Source organism: Oncorhynchus clarkii, chromosome 9 (assembly GCF_045791955.1).
Source record: "Oncorhynchus clarkii lewisi isolate Uvic-CL-2024 chromosome 9, UVic_Ocla_1.0, whole genome shotgun sequence".
Lineage (NCBI taxonomy): Eukaryota > Metazoa > Chordata > Actinopteri > Salmoniformes > Salmonidae > Oncorhynchus > Oncorhynchus clarkii.
This window is the reverse complement of record NC_092155.1, coordinates 70,082,676-70,093,005: the sequence shown is the minus strand read 5'-3', so window position 1 is coordinate 70,093,005 and position 10,330 is coordinate 70,082,676. Positions and strand designations below refer to the sequence as shown.

Genomic DNA, 10,330 nt, shown 5'->3' with positions numbered 1-10,330 from the left:
GATAAACACATACTTGTGCGCTAGGCTACTTGTTCAGTTGGCCATACTTCTTACAAATGATAGCCCTGACCTGCCACCTCCCTAGCCCTGACCTGCCACCTCCCTAGCCCTAGCCTGCCACCTCCCTAGCCCTAGCCTGCCACCTCCCTAGCCCTAGCCTGCCACCTCCCTAGCCCTAGCCTGCCACCTCCCTAGCCCTAGCCTGCCACTTCCTTAGCCCTAGCCTGCCACTTCCTTAGCCCTAGCCTGCCACCTCCCTAGCCCTAGCCTGCCACTTCCTTAGCCCTAGCCTGCCACTTCCTTAGCCCTAGCCTGCCACTTCCTTAGCCCTAGCCTGCCACTTCCTTAGCCCTAGCCTGCCACTTCCTTAGCCCTAGCCTGCCACCTCCCTAGCCCTAGCCTGCCATCTCCCTAGCCTGCCACCTCCCTAGCCCTAGCCTGCCACCTCCCTAGCCCTAGCCTGCCACCTCCCTAGCCCTAGCCTGCCACCTCCCTAGCCCTAGCCTGCCACCTCCCTAGCCTGCCACCTCCCTAGCCCTAGCCTGCCACCTCCCTAACCGTAGCCCTAGCCTGCCACCTCCCTAACCGTAGCCCTAGCCTGTCACCTCCCTAGCCCTAGCCTGCCACTTCCTTAGCCCTAGCCTGCCACCTCCCTCACCGTAGCCCTAGCCTGCCACCTCCCCAGCCCTAGCCTGCCACCTCCCCAGCCCTAGCCTGCCACCTCCCACCGCCCTAGCCTGCCACTTCCTGACTATGAGCATGGCAAGCTGTTGGCTCATTGTGTTTTCACACACTGTCACTATCCAGCACTTTGTGCCACTTTGTGTGTAGCGTTCGGTCGATAATGCCATTTCCTAGACATTTAGGAATGTCACTTACGGCTAAAAGAGTCTAAAAGGGGCTGCATTACACAAATCCTAGTGTATTGTATATCATGGATATTCTTTGTTGTGCATCCCAAAATGATACACTATGTGTTATCCATAAGATAGCCAGTCAAATGTATTGGATTCTGTGACATGCTATTGAGGTTAAGGTGCTTTCTGGCCCTAACTGACGTGTGTGTGTGTGTGTGTGTGTGACATTAACTCTCTCCTCTCCCCTCCCCTCCCCCCACTCCACCACTCCATCTCCTCCTTTCCCTCTTATCTCCCTCTCTCCCTCTCTCCAGAGGTTTACCAACGAGGACCACCTGGCTGTACACAAACACAAGCATGAGATGAGTCTAAAGTTTGGCCCTGCCAGGACAGACTCTGTAATTATCCAAGGTACTGGTTCTCCTAGTGAGTCTAAACTATTTCACTTTATTACTCTACTGTTCTGGCATCTCTTTAATTTGGTACTTTTGTCAGTTGTTTAATACCCACATGTCAGTCGTGATTACCAGAACATTTTAGCCAGATAAAGGATCACTGATGTCCCCACCTGTTAAGTTTGACTTTTCTGAAGTCCACCTTTAGTGGTTGACCTACTAGTAAACTTCAGGACCCTGTCTTTCAAAGATAATTCGTAAAAATCCCCAAAGCTTCACAGATCTTCATTGTAACGGGTTTGAACACTGTTTCCTATGCATGTTCAAACAACCATAAACAATAAATGAACATGCACCTATGGAACGGTCGTTAAGACACTAACAGCTTACAGACGGTAGGCAATTAAGGCCACAGTTATGAAAACTTAGGACACTACAGAGGCCTTTCTACTGACTCTGAAAAACACCAAAAGAAACATGCCCAGGGTCAGTGCTTATCTGTGTGAACGTGCCTTAGGCATGCTGCAAGGAGGCATGAGGACTGCAGATATTGCCAGGGCAATAAATTGCCATGTCCGTCCCGTGAGACGCCTAAGACAGCACTACAGGACAGACAGCTGATTGTCCTTGCAGTGGCAGACCACGTGTAACAACACCTGCACAGGTACATCCGAACATCACACCTACGGGACAGATACAGGATGGCAAACACAACTGTCCGAGTTACAACATGAACGCACAATCCCTTCATCAGTGCTCAGACTGTCCACAATAAGCTGAGAGGCTGGACTGAGGGCTTGTAGGCCTGTTGTAAGGCAGGTCCTCACCAGACATCACCGCCAACAACGTCGCCTATGGGCACAAACCCACCGTCGCTGGACCAGACAGGGCTGGCAAAAAGTGCTCTTCACTGACGAGTCGCGGTTTTGTCACACCAGGGGTGATGGTTGGATTTGCGTTTATCGTCGAAGGAATGAGCATTACACCGAGGCCTGTACTCTGGAGCGGGATCGATTTGGAGGTGGAGGGTCCGTCACGGTCTGGGGCGGTGTGTCAGCATCATCGGACTGAGCTTGTTGTCATTGCAGGCAATCTCAACACTGTGCGTTACAGGGAAGACATCCTCCTCCCTCATGTGATACCCTTCCTGCAGGCTCATCCTGACATGACCCTCCAGCATGACAATGCCACCAGTCATACTGCTCGTTCTGTGTGTGATTTCCTGCAAGACAGTAATGTCAGTGTTCTGCCATGGCCAGCGAAGAGCCCGGATCTCAATCCCATTGAGCATGTTTGGGACCTGTTGGATCGGAGGGCTAGGGCCATTCCCCCCAGAAATGTCCGGGAACTTGTAGGTGCCTTGGTGGAAGAGTGGGGTAACATCTCACAGCAAGAACTTGCAAATTTGGTGCAGTCCATGAGGAGGAGATGCACTGCCGTACTTAATGCAGCTGGTGGCCACACCAGATACTGACTGTTACATTTGGTTTTGAACCTCCCCTTTGTTCAGGGACACATTTTTCAATTTCTGTTAGTCATATGCATGTGCATATTCAGTTTCTCAGTTGTTGAATCTAGTTATGTTCATATAATTATTTACACATGTTAAGTTTGCTGAAAATAAACGCAGTTGACAGTGAGAGGATGTTTCTTTTTTTGCTGAGATTAGTTGAATATTGGATTAATTTGATGTTTAAATCTCTGCCAAAGTGTGTTGGAATAAAACATTAATCCAAGGACTTTGAAAAAAGGTGATATTTTCTAAAATAGACATTTCTCTGTGTTTCTCTTCCTCCTGTTCCAGACCAGACCCCTACTCCCACTCGCTTCCTGAAGAACTGTGAGGAGGTGGGGCTGTTCAACGAGCTGGCTAGCTCCTTCGCTGAGGAGTTCAGGAAGGCCCAGGAGGACGATGACAAGCGGGCCAAGAACCCTGTGAGTAGAAATCACTTGGTCCTCATGTAGCTTATTTGGTAGAGCATGGCGTTTGCAAGGCCAGGATGGTGGGTTTGATTCCCGGGACCACCCATGTGTAAAATGTATGCACACAAGACTGCTTTGGATAAAGCTTCTACTAAATGGCATAATATTATAATATCGTAGAACTGAGGTGGTTCCACAGACCATGTTTGCCTGATTTAGGTTCTGTATCTGAGACCTGAAGACTGGCAGTAGGTCTAGGCTTTTGTTCAGAACACAGTAGTGTTGCACACTGAAGACCAGGATTGAAATCCAGTCGGTCACATATCCCCATCCTATCTCTGCTGTGCTTTATAGTGTCTCAGTCTCCCTCCCTCCCCTCCCCTCCAGCTGCCTGCCCCCCACAGAGAGGTGGCCCTACACATGAGCTTGCAGACACCGTCAGCAGAAGCCATGAAGGTGAAGGAGGAGGAGCCTGTGGAGGTTGACTCTTCCCCACCAGGAAGTCCTGATTCCTTCTCCAGCATGTCAGACAGCAGCAGGGATGCCATGGTGAGTTGAGGAAAGGTAGGGTTCAAAACTTAGGGGACATGACTGACCAGCAAACCCATGTTGAATTACCAAATTGGTTCTGGTTAGGATTAGAGTTATGGGTTGACATGCCAGTCATGTCCCTACAGTCACACCCAAAGGAAGGGGACCGAGGAGTGCCAGAGGAACGGTAGGTGTGCGAGACCAGGATGGGTGGGCACTGTGGTTTGTTGATGGAGAGCGTCTGACAGGATCTTTACTATGTCTGAGCTATCAAGAAACAATCTACAATGCATTGGGAAAGAGGCTGTATTAAACCTAGAATTGACCTTCTACTGTTGGATTCTAAACTTTGAACATTGAGATATTAAAGACATGATAGATCACAGCATAGTAGACGCATAGTATATTAGGAGTGAGATCTGTAGAAAGACAGAGTGGCTGTGGAATGTGCTGTGTGGACGGGAGGAGATCACAGGATTGCTATAGGGGAAGCAGATGGACATCTGTGGATTAGGCGAAGGAGGGGTTTAGGTCAGGAGGTCAGGTCAGATCCCCTGAAGGGAGTTATAATAATCAATTGTATTATCCTATTACCTTCTTCCTGTGGAACCATAAGATGTAAGGATTGGAGAGAAGGAGGAGTGTCTTAAGTGGGATATAATACACCTGTGATGTTGAGAAATGTTTTTTTTCTGTCTGAATACAGCTGTAACAACCATTTGGGAATAATTCAACTTGGTTAATCTTCTGTAGTGTCCGTGAGTTATTTACTCTGAAAAATTAGAACCTAACACTACTAAACATCTGTTGTTGAACTAACAATCTCTCCTGTCTTCTCTCAGGACACTCCCCCGAGGTCAGTGCTGAGTTCTGCCCCCACCCCCACCATCGTGAGGCACGGTGCCCTCCCTATGCGTCCCAGACCAGGCTCTCTGCCACTCCACTTGGGCTTTGACGCCCTGCAGCCAACCATGCCTTCACCCACCTCCGTCATCACACCCACCCCACCCTCCAACCGCACCCTGCTGGGGTGAGTGACTGGTCCTGCACAAGCCTGGTTCTAGATTTGAAGACTGCTCAGATCTGGACCCAGGCTAGTCCTCCATGGGGCCTGGAGCTCCTGTTAAAGATGGCTTTTGTATGCTGAATCCTACATCAATCCTTTTTACAACTGTTTAGGCTAGAGACGAGCCATTTTCTTTGCTGTAAAGCCGCAAGCATGGCTGTCGTGGTTCTGAAGCACGTAAGTGCGCTTTTGAATTGGTGCCTTTTCTTAGACCATGTTGTGCTGAATAGCAAAGTTAACTAGCATATTGGTGTTGAGAACAATGTAGTGAAGGCAGCCGTGGAATTATGCGACGAGAAAACAGCCCTTACCTTTGTCTAAGAAAAGTCAGGAGAGAGGAAACCTCAACTTAATTAGGTCTATAGTCAATAACCTAACTGTTAAATGTGCCTGGCTTTATAAATCAACCATATAAATTCAGCAAAAAAGAAACATCCTCTCACTGTCAACTGCGTTTATTTTCAGAAAACGTAACGTGTAAATATTTGTATGAACATAAGATTCAACAATTGAGACAAACTGAACAAGTACTGCAGTGCGTCTCCTGCTCATCGACAGCGCCAGATTTGCCAGTTCTTGCTGTGAGATGTTACCCCACCTTTCCACCAAGGCACCTGCAAGTTCCCGGACATTTCTTGGGAGAATGGCCCTAGCCCTCACCCTCCGATCCAACAGGTCCCAGACGTGCTCAATGGGATTGAGATCCGGGCTCTTCACTGGCCATGGCAGAACACTGTTATTCCTGCAGGAAATCACACACAGAACGAGCAGCATGGCTGTTGTCATTGTCATGCTGGAGAGTCATGTCAGGATGAGCCTGCAGGAAGGGTACCACATGAGGGAGGAGGATGTCTTCCCTGTAACGCACAGCGTTGAGATTGCCTGCAATGACAACAAGCTCAGTCCGATGGTGCTGTGACCACCTCCAAATCGATCCCTCTCCACAGTACATGTCTTGGTGTAACGCTCATTCATTCGATGATAAACGCGAATCCGGCCATCACCTGTGCGTGGTGAGACAAAACTTTGACTTGTCAGTTAAGAGCACTTTTTGCCAGTCCTGTCTGTTCCAGTGACAGTGGGATTGTGCTCATAGGCAACGTTGTTGCCGGTGATGTCTGGTGAGGACCTGTCTTACAACAGGCCTACAAGCCCTCAGTTCAGCCCCTCGCAGCCTCTCTCAGCCTATCGCGGACAGTCTGAGTACTGATGGAGGGATTGTGCGTTCCTGGTGTAACTCGGACAGTTGTTGCCATCCTGTACCTGTCCCGCAGATGTGATGTTCGGATGTACCAATCCTGTGCAGATGTTGTTACTCGTGGTCTGCCACTGCGAGGATGATCAGCTGTCCGTCCTGTCTCCCTGTAGCGCTGTCTTAGGCGTCTCACAGTACGGACATTGCAATTTATTGCCCTGGCCACGTCTGCAGTCCTCATGCCTCCTTGCAGCATGCCTAAGGCATGTTCACGCAGATGAGCAGGGACCCTGTGCATTTTTCTTTTGGTGTTTTTCAGAGTCAGTAGAAAGGCCTCAGTACACTACAAAGTTTTCATAACTGTGACCTTAATTGCCATGTGTCTGTAAGCTGTTAGTGTCTTCACGACCGTTCCACAGGTGCATGTTCATTAATTGTTTATGGTTCATTTGACATTGCATGAGAAACAGTGTTTAAACCCTTTACAATGAAGATCTGTGAAGTTATTTGGATTTTTACGAATTATCTTTGAAAGACAGGGTCCTGAAAAGGGAATTTTCTATTTTTGCTGTGTTTACATCTACTGAAATATGACAGTTTCTGCTTCTGTAACCTGTTCAAGTGTTTGTTTAATAGCTTACTGATACCGTGAGCATCGACCCTCATGCAACCACATGTTGGATAAACAATTTCACAAGTTTAGCTGTTTTAAGTCTGTGCTTTGATGTAATAAAGGCTTTACAGACCAGCCTCTCTGGTATTATTTATTTATTGTTTACATTCTTCCAAATTGTCAGAAAAAATTATATTTATAATAATAATAATAACCCTCCTTTTTCCTTGATCTCATTCCTATTATTTATTATTATTATTATAATAAGTCATGTCATCATCATTAGTAGGCAGGGTATAGCAGCCTTGTATAACCACCATCGATCTGTAGGCCTGTTTAATCTTAACACCGTAACTTACTTAGGACTATATTTCAATACTTCTACGGGCTACTGTATCAATCTATCATTTATTTGTTCATGTCATCACACAGCATACGAGTCATTCATGATTTGAAATGCAACCAAGCATTTGTATTCAAATAAAATGAAGTGGCTGTGGAATAATTAGCATAAACAATAAATAGGCCTAAACCGTTCCATTTCGGAAAATGTATTCACGAATGAATGTGACTGTTAGTCTTCTTTGTAATAAAGGCTTTACAAAATATTACAACAGACTCTCTAGTAGGCTTAACATTGATTTAATGTTTACATTGTTCCAAACAGTCAGAAAAATGACAATCTAACAGCACCTGTTTGGCACATAATAATAATAATAATAATAATAATAATAATAATAATAATAATAATAATAATAATAACATAATATGCACACAGCGTTTGCTCCTTACCTTTATTTTTCTTGATCTGAACTATTTTCCACAACAAACTTCTCCTTTACCTCCTGAGCAACCAGTAAACATTCTCCCATTTCAAGTTTGTCACGTCCTCTGCATCCATTTTGCTGTCACATGTGTTGCGGCATTCAGAGTCTATGACCAATTTATTGATGTGATTTAAGGTATGCGATGCATTTATGTCACGTAAAGAGAGCAAGGGTTGAGGGAATAGGGATTTTTTTTTCTCCTAAACAAATTAGGGATTTTCGGTGACAACTTTTCAGTCAGAAATGGCTGTTATTATGTTTTCGCTTCATTAACACGGACAGTGCGATGCACATTGATGCTCTGTGGTGATCGCTGCAGCAGGGAGGAGAGCGAGACAATGGGTGCTAGTCACACAGTCACTCGCTGTCTTTTTTTATTTTCAACACAGCACAGCAAGTCTGAGACGGGCCCGGCACAATCAAATCAATTGAGGTCGGACTCCCTCTAGTAATTTGTGTCTTTCATCAAACAGTGTGCTTAAAGCATCAGACAAGCTCCGTGCATATAGTTGATTTGATTAAAACACATAGGATGTATCTATATATGGAAAATGTTTATTTAGATCAGTCGAAAGAACAGACAACTGTCCTGACTTTTGATTTTTTTGGGGGAGTCTGGGACAGCCCTAAACTGAGTTAGGACATCTGTATCTTTGCAGTGAATGGGTGTACATCATCCAAAGTGTAATTAATCACTTCACCATGCTAAAAGGGATATTCAATGTCTGCTTTTTTATTTATTTTTTACCCGTCTACCATTAGGTGCCCTTCTTTGCGAGGCATTGGAAAACCTCACTGCTCGACTGAGGGACCTTGCAATTATCTGTATGTGTGGGTACAGAGATGAGGTAGTCATTCAAAAAATAATGTTAAACAGTATTATTGCACACACAGTGAGTCCATGCAACTTATTTTGTGACTTGTAAAGCACATTTTTACACCTGAACTTATTTAGGCTTTCCATATCAAAGGGGACATTTCATCTTTTCATTTTTAATCAATTTGTAAAAAATTCTAAAAACATATTTCCACTGTGTGTGTTCCCCATGACAAAAAAATCTAAATGTTAATCCATTTTAAATTCAGGCTGTAACACAACAAAATGTGGAAAAAGTCCAGGGATGTGAATCATTTCTGAAGGCAATGTAGTTAGTTACGAGAGATCTCGTTGGATTTGACCTGTTTTTGCTATGGGTCGGGTGGGATTAGCCAATGATCAGAGTATTGGATTCTCCTTCAAATTGGGTTACCTGGTTTGTAAATGGCTTTAAGCAGTATCACTGCCATGGCCACAATAAATTAATGACACACAGGATTTGGTTCAGGACTCCAGCACTGCAGGTGTCGGTAAATCACCATTATAAGCTTTCTGCTTTTTTCAAACACAAAAATAAAATTGACTTCTTCATAATGGAGATGGCTTCAATGGATCTACCTGTGCAGTCATAGTCGCCATTATGGGACAGATACAAAGAATAGATCTCTAACTAACTCTATACCTACTCACTAGGCCACTTCTGTACATCTGAAAGGATTGGATAGGTGTGTCCAATATGGTGTCAATTCCACCTACCCTATCAGAGGGAAAGATTAAGCTTTTTAAATAGATGTTTTTCTTCCACCAGTAACCCTCTACCTCTTTTTGTTTTCTGTAGCTCTCCCACTGGCCACTACCCTGTGATGATGCACCTTACCAATGGGCTCCTGCCTGGTCCTATGCAGATACCCTCTGTCATTTCTGTACGTGCCCTGCCTTCACCCACCTGTCTGTCCTTGTCTGGTTTGGGAACTGTGGTTGTTGCCAATTCTGATTGACGCGGAAGCTGACCTTCGCTAAGGGAGTAGCAACATATCAGTCAAAGTCTAGGTTGATCCAGTTTTTTAAAATAATGAAATTGTATGCTTGCACTAGTTGTCTATAATGTGTATTGATTCACATAGAAGCATATAAAGCCTGACATTGAGGTAGTATCTCACTTTGCCAGCCTGAGCTCCGACTAGGTCGTTAAAGTGCGTGTGTGTTGTCTCCAGCTGGCCCGGCCCATGCACATGGTGCCCAACATTCCCGGCATCCCTGGTCCTCCTCTGGGAGGCGGCAGCAGCGGCTCCCACCCCGCGTACACCACACACTCTGAGGCCAAGATGGTGAGAGCTCTCTCTCTATTTCTGTCTCTCTCTATTTCTGTCGCTTTAGCTTTCTTGCTCTTTCTCACTCAACATCTCTCTGTCTCTCGCTTTCGATCTTGCTTTTCTCTGTTTCTCCTTTCTCCGGTTCACCTTTCCTTCTCTCTTTCTTTTCTTCCCTATAGTGTTTGTTCCCTCCCACTCTCTGTATGTTCATCACATGACAGATTGCAGTCCAATAATAGTTTTGATGAACATTCGAAGTGCTTGTATAGGAAAAGATCAGATACATAATCAGGTGTGTTTAAGCAGGTACATTGGGAGTGATAACATGAATGGACAGGTGTGTGTGTGGTTGTGTCTCTCTGTGTGTATAGTGTTATGTGTGTGTGTGTGTGTGGGGGGGGTTAATGTTAACATGGCCCTGGTTGTCCTGTCTCCTGTAGAGGCTGAAGGCAGCACTAGCACAGCAGAGTTTAGGGGGTCAGATGGGGGGTGTGGCCGGCAGCCCCATGCACCCCCAGAGGATGGAGCAGAGCCAGCTATTGGTGCAGCACCCAGACGCACCCTCCCCCGCACAGCCCCAGGTAGGACAACATAGAGACATGGACCCTCCCCTGCACAGCCATTTTAGTAATTTAGCAGACTCTCTTATCCAGAGCAACTTAGAGTGCATTCATCTTAAGATAGCTAGGTGGAACAACAACGTTTCTTAACCTCTTTGATCTCTAGGGGCGCTATTTCATTTTTGGATAAAAAACGTTCCCGTTTTAAGCGCGATATTTTGTCACGAAAAGAT

The 10,330-nt window shown here is 45.7% G+C and overlaps 1 protein-coding gene across 3 annotated transcripts in view; it reads left to right on the top strand.

Annotated features, from left to right (window-relative positions):
- The window catches only part of LOC139416870 (cyclic AMP-dependent transcription factor ATF-7-like), a 40,264-nt gene that overhangs the window by 20,962 nt on the left and 8,972 nt on the right, over positions 1–10,330 (top strand). For 2 of the 3 annotated variants that reach the window (XM_071166023.1, XM_071166021.1), the window contains 7 exons: positions 1,172–1,268; positions 3,057–3,187; positions 3,563–3,724; positions 4,549–4,736; positions 9,063–9,147; positions 9,439–9,552; positions 9,978–10,118. In XM_071166023.1, the coding sequence (XP_071022124.1) occupies positions 1,172–1,268; positions 3,057–3,187; positions 3,563–3,724; positions 4,549–4,736; positions 9,063–9,147; positions 9,439–9,552; positions 9,978–10,118 (918 nt within the window). Of the gene's footprint in view, positions 1–1,171; positions 1,284–3,056; positions 3,188–3,562; positions 3,725–4,548; positions 4,737–9,062; positions 9,148–9,438; positions 9,553–9,977; positions 10,119–10,330 lie in introns of all 3 variants that reach the window. The other variant, XM_071166022.1, reaches the window with a different exon arrangement.